Here is a 15,834-nt window from a genome sequence, read left to right as displayed (position 1 = left end):
TGAAACAAGGAGATTTAATAGACTTCTATAGAACACTCCACTCAAGAAAACCAGAATGAACATTTTTTAAGCGTACATAGGACATGGTAGAGGATAGAGTATATGCTAAGCCATAAAACAAGCCTTGACAAATTTAAAAGGACTAAATAGTATAAAGTGTGTTCTCCAACCACAATGGAATTATATTAGAAATCAATAACAAAAGGAAATTTAGTAAATTAACAAATATATGGAAAACAACAACACATTTCTGTATAGACAATGGGTCAAAAAATACATCACTTAGCAATTCCACTCCTACATATATATCTAAGAGAAATTTAAAAATATGTACACATATATTCACAGCATCATTATTCGGAATACCCAAAAGAAAAAACAATCAAAATTCATTATTGATTTTTATTATTAATTAATACAGAGATAAACAAACACAGTCACACAACAGAATATTCTTTGCCAATAAAAAGAATAAAACAAATGAAGTATTGATACATGTTATCACATACATGAAGCTTGAAAACAGTAGAGAAACCAATCACAAAAGTCCACATATTCTATGATTCTATTCATATGCAGAGTTCAGAACAGGCAAATCTATAGATAAGAAATTGGATTATCGGTTACCAAAGGCTCAAAGAGGAGAGGTAAGCATAATGGGAAGCGATTACTAATGTGTACTTTTCTCCTTTTAGTGGTAATAAAAATGTCCTAAACTTAAATCGTGATTGCATGACATTGTGAATATGCTAATAGCCACTGGACTGTACATTTTAATTGGATGAATTCTATGATATATGAATTATATTTCAATAAAGATGTTATAAAAGAAGGCAAAATAAAAATATTTTCAGATATACAAATGCTGAAAAACCTCATTATCAACATTCCCATACTAAAAAGTTAGAGGAAGTCCTTTAGGCAGAAGGAATATGATAAAACATGGAAATATGGATCTACACAATGTTAAAGAAAAGCACCAAAGGCCGGCTACGGTGGCTCACACCTGTAATCCTAGCACGCTGGGAGGCCAAGGCGAGAGGATCGCTTGAACTCAGAAGTTAGAGACCAGCCTAAGCAAGAGTGAGACCCCGTCTCTACTAAAAATAGAAAAATTAGCTGGGCATCGTGGTGTGCGCCTGTAGTCGCAGTTAGTCAGGAGGCTGAGGCAGGAGGATCACTTGAGCCCAGGAATTTTAGGTTGCTGTGAGCTAGACTGACACCACGGCTGTACTCAGGGCAACAGACTGAGACTGTGTCTCAAAATAAATAAATAAAAGCACCAGAAATGGGAATGACATAGGTATGTGTGTGTGTGTATATAAATATAAATATAAATAAAACATGTATATGTATTTCCTTAAAAGGTAAAGACTAGGTAAATAAAAATAACAATGTAATGTGGGGTTTACAGCATATGTTTAAGTAACACAAGTGACCACAATAGCATAGAGTTTGGGAGGGAAGTGATGAAAACATACTGTTGCAATGTTTTATACTATGTGTGAAATGGTATAATATTACTTGAAGATAGACTGTGACAAGTTAAAGATGTATAAGGTACTATAAATCTTTAATACAATCACTAAACTAACTAAAGTGTTATTGCTAATAAGAAAATAAGGGAAGATAGAATCACAAAAAGAGGGGCAAATGAACAACAAAGAAGACCAGTAGAATATAAATAAAAAGATCATAAACTTAAATCTAACTACATCAATAGTTACAGTAAATGTAAATGGTCTAAGGATTCCAATTTAGACACAGAGATTGTTAGAAGGGATTAAAGAAAAAAAGCAAGACCTACCTATATGGTGCCTACAGGAAACACTTTAAACATAATGACAAACATAGGTTTACAGTGAAAGCATGGAAAGATCTATACCATACTAACGCTAGTCAAAGGAACACTGAAGTAGCTACTTTAATATCAAGGTAGACTTGACAGCAAATAATAACAGCTAACTCATTTTACAGTCAAAAAGTGGGCAATTACTCAAGTGGACATAAAAATCCTAAATGAATTTACCCCTGGTACAATGCTTCAAAGTTCATGATTCAAACACTGATAGAATTAAAGAAAAATACACACAGCCAGTTACTGCTACAAATGTCAAAATCCCACTCTCAATAATTGATAGAAATAGACAGAAATGCATCAAGTAGACTTGAACAAAAAGTATGAACCAACTTCACCTAATTGGTATAATTTATGAAAAACTCTAACAACAGCTGAATATACATTCTTCCCAAATGTACCCCAAGATGGACCATATTCTGTGCCATAAAACAAGTCTCAATAAATTTAAAAGGATTCACATTTTTCAAAGCATGTTCTTTGACCACAGTGTAATTAAACTAGAAATCAATAACAGAATGATATCTGGAAGAACCTCAAATATTTGGAAAATGAATACCCACACATCTAAATATCCCAGGGGTCAAAGAAGAAATTAAAAAGAAAATCAGAAGGTATTTTTTACTGAATTTACATGAAATAAAAACATTAGAATCTGTGGGATGCTGATAAAGTTATATTTAGGAAGAAATTAACACTAAAGATGAAAATTAGAAAAGATCTCAAATCCATGCCCTCAGCTTCCACCTTAAGAAACTACAAAAAGAGTAAATTAAACCCAAAATAAGCAGAAGAATGATAATGTTACAGATCAAAGTAGAAATCAATGAACTGGAAAACAGAAAAATGACAAATATTCCAATTCAGTGGGTTTCGAGGTTAGGCCCTGACTTCTTTCTGTATTTTAAAAACTCTACAGGGAATTCTGATGCAATGCCAGGTTTGTGACCTGTTGGTCTAGATTTCCTTTAGAATTGCTTCAAGCCATGATATCCTAGGAAATTATGATCTTTGCGTTTACATTTGTCCTTCAAATATGAATTAGTAAAACAACAACCTGATCAGTATGGGCACAGTAATACTTTGTAAAAGGATCACTAAGATATTTTGGATCAAGATGTTAATTGCAGACTGATGAAATGCAGACAGCTGAACAGAAGTCTCAAGGTAAGACACAGCATTTATGCCATGGAGCCGTCTAAGGGCTCTATCCCAGCACTCATGCACCAGACTGAAACAGGAGCCCAGACAGTGTACGGGCTGGGAAGGAAGACACTTGCCACTTCCAGCTAGCTCACGATGGGCCAGGTATTATTACCTGTAATCCTCACAGCGTGGCTGGGATCCAGGTTTAACTACCCCATTTACAGACAGAAACCCATGGGCCAGTGAAGTGGTTTCTTTCTCTTTGTGAAATCTCCTGGTAACTGGTGGGAGAACTCATTATTTGAGCCCAGATCTTTTTTCACTCAAACACTCTCTAATCCATGTGAAGCTATTTCGCTCACTTCTTGGAGTAGTAATGAATAAACATAAGAAACATCATTTGTTATTCTATGAACTGAACTGCATTTTCAAATCAAGTCCACTCACTAGATTATACCTTGGGACACGTCATCTGAGTTATTTACCAAATCCCATATAAGAAAAAATAAAATACTTAATATGCTAAAACCTCATTATACATTCCCTATAAAAAATAAAATCCCAACACACATTTTTAGTGAACTGTGCACTACAGGGATGGGCTCTACCGCAGCCTTTCCTCACACAGAACTCTGCCTAGATAAAAGAGCGTCCTGGTGAAATCCCAAGTGCTAAGGGGTGTGTGTGAAGGATCATTGCCCAAAATGGTGAGGAACAGGCATGGCAGGGCCACTTGCCAACATGTGTTGAGCTGAGGTCTTAACCCAGCGGCCTAATTAGTTTCTCATAGAGGTGACAGGTATAATTTCTTGACACAATGTGTTCACCTCCCTTATGCTTTTGAATTAACTTTGTAAGAGAATCAGTTAACTAACTCTACAGTAATAGCTTTTACTTCAAGCACAGCAATTAAGAATGTCTGTTTCCTCTCCTCCTACATCTGTTCCGAGAGTGGAGTGAATACATTTGAATTATTTTCTGGATATACAGTAATTGCTGGAAAATGACAACTCACCCGTCTGCATGGCAGACTGGGAAGTTTAGATGAGGACTAGCCAGGCTGAAACTACATAGGCAGTTGACACGGTTACCCATGTGCATGAAGAAAAAAAAAGCCAGTTTGACTCAAGTGAGTCACAGGGGTCGTCCAACAGGCAGTGACCAGCCAGGGGCAATGAGATCAAAAGCCATCAGGGCACGATGGATGGAACATCACACAGTCTACCTCCAATTCCCTCCCCATCAGACACACAGGCACCTACACTTCAACATTTGTACTTTGTTCCTTTGGATTCAAACACTGTGTTCCCTATTTTTCTTAAAATAGGAAAGCAATCAGGATGAGAGACAGTTGTATGCATCCATTATCAATCATAATACCCTCATAATACATTTGATTCTTTCTACGGTCCTTCACACATTTCAAAATTCTCTCAAACAGAGAGTTCCAATGTAAACTTTCAAAAATCTGCAGCAGGGCATGGAAGGGGTGCTCCATTGACACCAAGACCAGCTCGGAAATAGGAGGCGGGGCGGGGGGCTTTCTCTGCTTCCCACAGGCTCCTACAGTCCTCTCAGAGGCCTCACATCTGTAACTGGTAGTCCCTAAGCATTCGTCTTACAGTTCTATGGCAACTCAACTACGCTTATACTTCTTCGCTGAAAGATATCAAGGAGCTGCATAAAAAGACCTGTTCAAAAATCATACTTTAGGGACCACTTGTTATTGCTTTTAAAATATGTCCCCTGTAACGAACTTAATTCCTGACCTATTTGGGGTCACAGTCCCACTATTTAGTCATTTTCTCTTTCCCCTTTCTCCTGGACCACCCAGCGGAGAATTGTCCAGGTCACCTCAGCATTCCCTGAGTCAGTGCCCAGGTGTTATGTCCAGTCCTGAAAAGCCTGAAGAAAAGGAGCCCCTGGTGGCATCTCCCTTCAGTGCTCCACACAAGTGGTGTGCGTGGGCACCCCCAGCCGCGAAGGAGGCGGGCCCCTGTCTCCTGCCGTGGGTGATGAGAACAACATTCGTCACCTCCTCCCCCATGCAGCCAGCTGCCTCTCAGGCCAGATACTCTCCATTCCACATTTAGCAGAAGTTTTAACTAAACTGGGAAAATACTCTTCAGAAAAGCCCAGAAAAGAAGTTTAATATGCAAACACCTGAAGAAGAGGAATAGACAATTAAGCCCTCCAGCCACGGACACCAACAAGAGAAGATCAGGCAGATATTTTACCTGAATTAAATGAACCCATTGGTCATTGCTATGCATTTCCTACATCTTCACAGCGTGTCCATTCACCTTGAAAAGCCAATGTGTAGTTTCTTATTTTCCCAACATGATCGTATTTGGCATACATTGCCCAGATAACGGGGAGGGAATTTGGATTCTCCAATAATCTCTTCTCAGGAGAGTGGTTCAAATTTCTGGAAACCCTGAAGGGAGAGAAATTCACCTAGGCTATTTCCCTTCCTTTTCACAATTTTCTTGTTAAAAGGTTTATCCTCCTCCATCCTCTCCCAGCTCACATGACAAGATCTGTTCCGGAGATAAATGACACCCTGCATAACCCTGAACTATTATAGTTAAGGACCCGGCTGAAGCATTACTTAAAATGATGGATAGTTAAAGAAGGGGAACTAAAACAGATACATCCGTAATTTAGAAATTAGCTGAGGAGAAATAATAGCTGGGAGAGCAGTCAGTATTTTTAAAACATAATAATCACAATTTGTATTATAAAAACTAATTAGAGGATTCCATGCAGATATGTTACTTCCACACAACATAAATGAGTCTGTTCAATTCCATCTATTTGTTGTTAAAAATAACTGTGATGAGAGGAGTTATGTCCTGATGTTGGATCTTTGTGCTGCAGTTGGACTACATATGTTGGGAGATGCCAATGTACATGGAAGCCTCTATAGTTAGGAATTGGGAACTGTGCCCTAGAAAAAAGAAAAGACCAACTCTCAGCTGCAAATTGTGGAAAGTATACAAGAATGCTGTAGAAACTGCTTCGTGGTCACACCACATCATGTCATCCTCCAGACAGGCCTTCAGAATTATTTATTGTCCCTACTTTAAAGATTAAAAAACTGATGCTAGAAGTAACTCATCCACCCCAGCGGGGAGGTGAGGCAGGCACAGGTCATAACGGAAGGCTTCTTGTAGGGAGGACCTCAAGGCTTGCAGAAGGGTGAGCTCAACACAGAAGTGGGAGAAAGGGGCTAAGACAACAGCAAAATCAAGGGTCCAGTGAGGAAAACAGGAGCTAGTGTCCCTGAAGTCTAGAACACGTGATTCACAGTCAGAAAATGAAAGCGGAGAAGCAGGCCTGGGGCAGTTAATGGCTTGCCTCTTTAAGTCATTTTTAAGGGGCTGGCACTTTATCTAGAAGCAAAGTGGAATTTTCAAGAGCTTCAGATTAAACAGGCTTAATTTAAGCTGAACGTGGGATTACCCATATCCCTCCTAAGTGCTATTTGGAGACCCTCTTCTCTTTCCCTCACCAGCAGAAGGGCCCAGGTGGGCTTGGTGTGGAACGGATGCTCAGCACACACTGGTGGACTGACCAAGGGAGGGAGGGAGGGGTCAGGGAGGTGAGCAATAAAATGGCAATTCCAATAAACCAATGGTAAATCCATGAACAGCACATTATGTAAATATAAGGTCACTGTACCTTGATGAGGAGGCATGATATAATAGTTACAGCAAATGAAAGAGGCTAGATTTGAAAAAAGTCTTGAGAAAGAAAAGGAATTCAGATGTTTATAGAAAATTCTCCTTTAAAGCAGAGGTCTTCTGAGCCTTGAAAGAAAATGGTGTCTGATTCAGTATCTTTTAGCAAGAGAGCTAACCTTGGGCAGTTCCCCTCTTCCCTGACTGGATGTCTGCAAATTGCTGGATTCTGCCAATGAGACATTATTTAGCACTTAAATGAGACAGGAAGACATATCTTAAGATTTCCCAGTGATCGCTGGGACTTTTGTTAGGCCCCTTTCCTGCTCCAAGTACCATGACAATGTTCCTGGGGGAGCTTTAAACTCATGAAGCCAAAGAGGAACATCCTGCGTATGGTTTTATATTTCATTGGTTTTTTAAAAATCTCTTTCACTCAAAAAGCAGAGTTCTTCTCATATGTGATACTGACTTATGAGGACCACATGACAAGATGCTTTAGAACTGTAGTCCCCAACATCTGGGCCGTGGACCTGTACTGGTCCATGGCCTGTTAGGAACCAGCTGCACAGCAGGAGGTGGGTGGTGGGCGAGCAAACGAAGCTTCATCTGTATTTACAGCCACTCTCCATAGCACGCATCATGGCATAAGCTCCGCCTCCTGTCAGATCAGCGGCAGCATTACATTCTCATAGGAGCACGAACCCTACTGTAAACTGCGCATGGGAGGAATCTAGGTTGTGAGCTCCTTATGAGCGTCTAATGCCTGATGATCTGAGGTGGAGCTGAGGCAGTGATGCTAGCACTGGGGAGCAGATGCAAATACAGATTATCATTAGCAGGGAGGTTTGACTGCACAATAAATGTAGTGCACTTGAATCGTTCCAAAACCATTCCCCGCCCACTCCCTGGTCCATGGAAAAACTGTTTTCCATGAAACCAGTCCCTGGTGCCAAAAAGGTTGGGGACTGCTGCTTTAAAAGACACACTTGTTCTTAGTGTATATGTATGCTATTTTATTTGGGAAATTCACGATTCCTTATGCACACAACGGAAAAATAAAACCTTCAGAATTGTGAATTCTGCTCACCTGTTGTACATGAGAGAACATAAGTATATCCCCTTCCAAGGGTAGCATTGTGTGTGGTGGGTGAGAGTCATGTTTGTTAATACGCTTGCCTTGAGTTTTCAATAAATGGCGCAACAGCTAAATGATCTTGCTACAGAGTCAGAGAGATCTACGTTGGAAGCCAATCTTATCCACTTTCTACCCAGGTCCAATCTTCCACCTCAGAGGATGAATGTGGTGCAAATGGTATCAGAGAAGGAAGGTGCTTCACTGTGGTCTAACACAGGAAAAGCAAAGTACCAGCTGAACTAAGCTTGTCCAACAGGGCTAGGTGCAAGTCTTGTGTATCTTTGCTCTAAAGTCGAGCAGTGTAACATTTTGCAAATCATCTCTTTCCATATAAATGCAGAATTGCAGAATTTCTGCACACTCTTAACCCTAGATAGAGTTTTTTATATAATTATGATGGAAAAACTGTGGTGACAACTGAATTTCTGAACCTCGTGCAATAGTAATTTAGATTTATCACTCACTGAATAAGCATTTTAAAGCTGGAAGGAAGTTAAAAAGTAAATTGGTCCCTCTTCTTCCTTGAATTGAAGAGGCAACTGAGGCACAGAAAGATGATATGACTTCAACACTGTGCTGGACATACATCTTTAAGCTCTGCCCACACTGTACCACAAGGATTTTTAAATTCTATGGCTATTGAAACTTGTGTTGTTCTAGGTCCTCCCTAGGACCTAGATAAATTGGAGTCCTGGGCTTGGAAAGATGGAGGGACAGTGTGGCTGGGGCAGTGGTGAGGGCTGGCAAGTGGCCAGGCTCTAAATGTAATGGAACCCCACGGAGAAGAAGGAGCAAGGCAAGGCCACGGTGCCTGCTGCAGTCCCCTGTCCTCTTACCATCATCACCCCGAAGACAGCAGGGGCCGGCACAGCATTGTATGCACCACTTCTCTCCTGGCCAAACACACCACCCTTGTTTTGGATCAGAATCTGTTTTTTTAATCTGTCAATTATTAATCTATCCAAACAACTGATAGAAAACTAGACAACAAAAAAGCAAGACTATAGAACTCAACAACACTAACAATAGGACTCATCCCACCCACCAACATCAGAATACACATTATTTTCAAGTGCCCATGGAACCTTTGCCAAGACAGACCATATCCTGGGCCACAAATCAAACATTAACAAATTTAAAAGAATTAAATTTACACAGAGTATGTTCTCTGATCACAATGGGATCAAACCAGCAATCAGTAACAGATAACAAGAACATTTCCAAACACCTGGAAACTAAAGACACACTTCTAAATAATCCACAGGTTAAAAAAATCTCAAGGGAAATTTAAAAAAAAACACATTGAATTGAATCAAAATGAAAATGCAACATATCAAAATTTGTGGGATGAAGTTAAAGCAGTATAGAGAGGGCAATTTGTAGCACTAAACGCTTAAGCAAGAAAAGAATAGCCTCAACCCAAGAATTTAAGTTACACTTTAAGAAAAAGACCAAAAGAAACCCAAAGCAAGCAGAAGAAAGGAAAAAATAAAGATGAAAACAAAGTTTGATAAAATTGGAAACAGAAAAACGAGAGAAAAGTAAAGACACAAAAAGTTGGTTCTTTAAAAAGGTCAGTGTAATAAACCTCTAGCAAGACTGATAAAGAAAAAGGAAGATGCCCCAAGCTACCAGTATCAGAAATGAAACAGGCCCTGAAGACGTTAAAAAGATCATAAGGGAATAGCAGGAGAAATTCTGCACACCTAAGTTTGACAGCTTAAAGGAAATGGACCAATGTCTTGAAAAAAACTACCACAACTTACCTAATATAAAATTGATAACTTTGAATAAACTTATGCCTATAAAGGAGATGATTTTGTAATTTAAAAATCCCAAGAAAGAAATCTCCTGGAACAGAGGGTATCACCAGAGAATTCTGTCAAGCACTTAAAGAAGAATTAAACTCTTACACAATCGATTCCAGAAAACAGAAACTGTGGATACTTTCCAACCCATTTTGAAGCTGATATTACCTAAGGCAGAAAAAAGAGTCCCTCAAGAATAGACAGGCAAAGATCCCTAACAAAATATTAGCTAATACAATTCAGCAACATATAAAAAGAGTTTTTTAAAATGAGTATTACTAAACACTATGACTAAGTGGGATTCATTGCAGGGATGCAATGCTAATTCGATATTTGAAAATCAATTAATGTAATCCACCATATTAATGAGCCAAAGAAAAAAATCACATGATCATTATCAATTGATGCAGTGAAAGTATTTGGCAAAATTCATGCCCATTCATGATTAAAAAAAGAAGTCTCAGAAAACTAGGACTAGAAGGAAGTTTCTTAACTGGACAAAGAGCATATACACAATACCACCAGCTAACATCATACTTAATGGTGAAAGTCTGAGTGCTTTTCCCCTAAGATCTAGAACAAGACAAGGATGTCCACTCACACCACTGCTATTCAACATAGTGCTGAAAGTTCTAGCCAGTATAGTAGGCCAGAAAAGGAAATAAAAGACATACAGACCAGAAAGCAAGAAACAAAACTCTCCCTATTGGCAGAAGACTTGATGGTTGTTGTACACAGAAAATCACAAGGAACCTATTAGAAAAAAAAAAGGCTACAAAAACTAATAAGTGAGTTCAACAAATCAGAAGCCACACTGTCAACATACAAAACTTAACTGTATTTCTGCATACCAGTTATGAACACAGGAAAAACAAAATCTGAAAACGAAGTACCATTTACACTTGCTCAAAAAAAAAAAAATACTTATTGCTTAAAATAAATCTAGCAAAATATATTCAGGACTTGTATACTGAAAACTATAAGCCATTTATATAAGAAATTAAAGGAGGCCAGGTATGGTGGCTCATGCCTGTAATCCCAGCACTTTAGGAGTTCAAGGCGGGAAGATCGCTTGAGGCCAGAAATTCAAGACCAGCCAGGGCAACACAGAAAGACCCGGTGTCTGCAATAAATAAAAAACATTAGCTGGGTGTGGTGGCATGCACCTGTAGTACCTCCTAGCTACTCAGGAGGCGGAAAGAGGAGGATCACTTGACCCCAGGAGTTCAAGGTTACAGTGAGCTATGATTGTGCCACTACACTCCAGCCTGGGCAACAGAGTAAGACCTTGTTTCAAAAAAAAAAAAAAAAAAGAAAAGAAAAGAAAAGAAAAAAGAAAATAAATTAAAGGAGATCTCAATAACAGAGAGACATATTATGTTCACAGATTGGAAGAACTAACATAGTAAAGATGTCAATTTTTTCCAAATTGATGTAAAGACTTAACACAATTCCCAGCAAAATCTCAGCAAGATTTTTTTATGGATACAGACAAGATTATTCCAAAACATATAGGGAAAAGCAAATGAACTATAAGAAGTTAAGATAACATTTAAAAAGAGGAATAAAGAAGTTGAATTACTCTGCCCAATTTCAGGACTAATATAGCTACAGTAATCAAAACTGTGGGTATTGACAGAATGACAGACACATAGATAAACAGAACAAAATAGAGAACCAGAAATAGCCTACACTAGTTAAGCCAACTGATTTTTGACAACTGCTTAAAAGCAACTGAGTCGAGGAAAGATAGTCTTTTCAACAAACGCTGCTGCAGCAATTGGGTATCCTCCGAGGGTGGGGGAAGAAATTAGATCTAAAAATCACACTTTGATTTTATATAAAAATTAACTTAAAACAGGTAATGAATTAAAATGTACAGCATAAAATTTTAAAACTTCCAGGAGAAAACAAGGGAGAAAATCTTCAGGAACTAGGGTTTCATGAAGAATTCTTAGACATTACTTCAAAAACATGGCCCCTAAAAGAAAAATCAATAAATTGGATTTCATCAATATTAAGAACTTTTACTCTGTGAAAGATCCTGTTAAGAGGATAAAATGACAAGCTACAGATTTGACAAAGGAGTCATATCTAGAATATATAGGGAACCTTCAATACTCAACAGTAAAATAATAAAATAAAACAAAAAAATTCAATTTTTAAAAGAGCAAATAACATGAAGAGACATTTCAATACAGAGGACATACTTATGGCAAATAAGCGCATAAAAAGAGTTCAATATCACGGCCGGGCGCGGTGGCTCACGCCTGTAATCCTAGCACTCTGGGAGGCTGAGGTGGGCGGATCGTTTGAGCTCAGGAGTTCGAGACCAGCCTGAGCAAGAGCGAGACCCCATCTCTACTAAAAATAGAAAGAAATTATATGGACAGCTAAAAATATATATAGAAAAAATTAGCCGGGCATGGTGGTGCATGCCTGTAGTCCCAGCTACCCGGGAGGCTGAGGCAGTAGGATCACTTGAGCTCAGGAGTTTGAGGTTGCTGTGAGCTAGGCTGACGCCACGGCACTCACTCTAGCCTGGGCAACAGAGTGAGACTCTGTCTCAAAAAAAAAAAAAAGAAAAAAAAAAAGAGTTCAATATCACTAACAATTAGGAAAATGCAAATGAAGACCACAATGAAATATCAACCTATTAAATGTATATCTATTAGAGCAGCTAAAATAAAAAATAGTGACAATACCAATTGCTGGTGAGGACACAGAGAAACTGGATCTCTCAAATGTTACTGGTGGAAATAAAAAAATGTAATAGCCACTTTGGAAAAAAATTTGAAAAGGTCCTGAACAACTAAAAATACACCCATCATACAACCCAGCAATCATACTCCTGAGCATTTGTTCCACAGAATAAAATTTTATGCCCACATAAAAACCTGTATACAAATGTGCACAGTCATCTTACTTGTAATAGACAAAAACTAGAAACAATAAAAATGTTTCTCAAGAGGTGAATGGATAAACAAACTGTGATACATCCATACCTCAAAAGGTTACTCAGGAATAGGAAAGAACAAACTACTGATATACACAAATGGAGTGGATCTCAAGATCATTTTGTGAATGAAGAAAATCCAATCTCAAAAGGTCAATAATCACATGTACATAACAGTCTCAAAATGACAAAAATACATAAATGAAAAACAAATCAGTGACTGACAGAAGGTAGGAATTTGGGGAGATGGAAGTGGGTGTGACTATAAAGGGATAGCAAGAGGGGATCTTTATGTTGATGAAATAGCTCTATATCTTGAGCGTAGTGGTCATTACACAAGTCAATACATGATAAAATGACACAGAACCATGCACACACATTGTACCAATGTCAATTTCCTGGTTTTGATATTTCCCTACAGTTATCAATGTGTGAAGAGTACAGAAGACCTTTCTGTACTATCTTTGTAACACTCTGTGGATTTATAATTATTCAAAAATAAAAACTTGAGAAATATATCATCATAGTACATTTTCTATTTGAAAAACAAATAACACTCACTTCCAATATCCGGCCTCAGCTTTTTATCATATTCTCTTAGCAACTTGTTGAGAATAAGAGTCACGTCGGTGTCCTGGGATTTTGGAGCCAAGACCCACTTTTGATTTGACAATGAATCTTCATATTCATCCTCTTCCACCTTTCTGGACCTGTAGTTATGGCACAAAATGTGATGTATGAGTTGTAGCAGTGGCTCCAGGATGTGCCTTAAGTTTGTCCTATCCAACTACCACTGAAATGGGTAGAAAGTACCCAGTATTCTCAGCCCAATCATACATGTTGCCTCTAAAATATAAAAAGAAATGAAAAATAACTGAGGAATAACTCAGTAGGAAAAATGCTACTGCTATGAACATGGCATAATGTTTGCATTAAATATCAGAAGACCATTCCATGTCCAAGCTAAACTACAGACACTGGAATAGATGAATCAGTGCTAGAAGATGAACCTGCAGGCAATGAGCGGTCCATCCTTGGATCCAACTTGAGAACTTCTGCAGGTCAAGGCACAAACCTCCCAGAAGTTTATCATAGGGGGTGCTGTTGTTTCCAATCCTACCACCAAGACCTCATTTTAGCTGAAGGTGAGAATAGCTTCTCCCGAGTGGATTCACTCAAACTCTTTGAGTCTGACTTCCGTGCTTCTCTTGGAGGTGGGAGTCCGGGGGTCTAGCTAGACATGTGGACACCATGAGGTGATCTGCTTTGCCTGCACTCGCGTGGTGGGCAAGAGGCAGGGATGTTGGCTGGTGACTGGTGAAGGCCCACTCCTAATTTTACATGCCTCCGGCAACACAAACGGACTCATCTCTTGCAGAGGATGCTAATGCAGACATTAGGAATTAAGATCTTTCTAATACGTTTTCAACATGCTGGCTTCTTATTAAACGTGCCCCACGAATGCTTGGGTATCTCTGAGCTTGTTCCGTGCAGGGCCGGCACGACAGCCTCCCCTCCCCAGCGACACACACTGACGGGAGTACTCGAATGCGGGGACCTCAAGATGACAAGCTGTTTTTCTTTCTTTCGGGTTCTGGAGTTTTTCAGGATTTTTAAAACTTTTTTCCTTATTTATAATTGACACATATTTGACAAGCTAGTTTTCTCAGTAAGTGAGACTATCTTAGGCATGGAAAGTACAGGGTCTCTTTCTGCCTTAGGGCAGCATTTCCGGGGGGACGACCATTGACCCCGGCAAGAAAGCTCATAAAACAAATAAACCTTTTCCGTTCTAGCCTGTCAGCGTGTGTGCCTTAACAACTTTTGTATTCACAGAAGAAAGCAAAAAACAGAATAGAAAACTGCACTGAGGTATATTTGTCCTGACTGGGTATGAGCTCATTTCTGTTTAGCTTCTCAGACAGGGGCCAAAATGTCAGTGCCGTGTTAGGGCACTGTGCTCAGGGACACAAGTTTCTTGAAGTGAATTTTTAGAATTGTTTAAATTACCTATAATAAGTGTGAAATTAATAAAAGGGTAAACTTTTTAAAGTTCATTTCTTCTACTTCATTAAAGTCTTCATAATAATATATACTTATATGTATGTGTGTATATATATGTCATATATTATACCCATGAGTCTTTCAGTGAGTGTTAACCAGCCATAACATAGACTAGTGATGTGGTCAGATAGTTGAAACCTGGATGAACATATATACACATACAAGAGATTTGGATAATAAGTATGTGGCATATGTCTGGAAGAATGACTTACCCACTTAAATTTTTCCTAGGCTATAATTCTATTTCTTGAATACCTATTGTTTAAATAAATCAGCCACAGAAACTATAAATTTCTGTGGATTTTTATTTACATCAAACATTCACCATCAATTGGAACTTATAAAATTTGGGATGCATATTCAATAAGGGGCATGCTGTATTTCATTTTTTGCAAAGCTGAATCTTTACAAATGATACTACAGAATTTTAAATGTTATTCTAAAACATTTCATGTCATCAGGAGTATTATCAGGAATGCTAATTTTATTATCTTGCAGGGGAGGGAGAACACCCAAAGAGTAGGGTGAAGCATTTGGATAGCTCAAAGGCAAGCACTGCCCACAGGACCAGGCAAATCATTCCACGGTAAAAGTATCTGGGGCAGTGTGGAGAGAGAGGTAGCTCCCCTCGCAGAGTCAGGCACAACATTCTCAGGACACCTGGCAGCTCAGCCACGTGCCTTCCTCTCTCCCTCTGCTGTGTCTCTTTCTCCTTCTCTTCCTCCTCCCTCCTCTTCCTCCCCCTCCTCTGCTCCTCTCCCACCACTACAGAACCAAACCATGGGCTCCACACTCTGTTATTTTCTATTGTCCCACGGTGACAGGTACACAGATTGAGCACACTGACTAACCCTGTCCATCATTCTTTATATACAAGGCTTAGTTTCTGAACATTACATTGAGCTACTTCAATAACAGGTATTACAATGAGCCTAATTCTCCCTCTAGTGGTGATGAGAGGGTTTTCCTAAAATTGCGTAAGCTTCTTTGGGCAGGTGGGAGTGAGGGAAAACAAGAACAGGAAAGCAGGAGCACTCTCTCCCACCCCTTCAGGGGGTGTATCGGGACCCCAGCCCTGCAGCCAGGCTAGGTGGGCAGCGGCCAGCACGGGGCCAGGATGCTCTTGGCCTCTCCGCTGCCAGCACCGTGCTCCTCCCATGCTGAACGAAACGGAAGCCTCA

The 15,834-nt window shown here is 39.2% G+C and overlaps 1 protein-coding gene across 1 annotated transcript in view; it reads right to left on the bottom strand.

Moving 5' to 3' along the window:
- GABRG3 (gamma-aminobutyric acid type A receptor subunit gamma3) overlaps positions 1–15,834 on the bottom strand; it is a 445,447-nt gene that overhangs the window by 427,022 nt on the left and 2,591 nt on the right. The window contains exon 2 of the mRNA XM_069466710.1: positions 13,151–13,299. Coding sequence (XP_069322811.1) covers positions 13,151–13,299 — 149 coding nt within the window. The remainder of the gene's footprint in view (positions 1–13,150; positions 13,300–15,834) is intronic.

The sequence above is a fragment of the Eulemur rufifrons genome, chromosome 3, assembly GCF_041146395.1.
Source record: "Eulemur rufifrons isolate Redbay chromosome 3, OSU_ERuf_1, whole genome shotgun sequence".
NCBI lineage: Eukaryota > Metazoa > Chordata > Mammalia > Primates > Lemuridae > Eulemur > Eulemur rufifrons.
The sequence above is the reverse complement of the archived record's forward strand: the minus strand, read 5'-3'. Positions and strand labels throughout refer to the sequence as shown.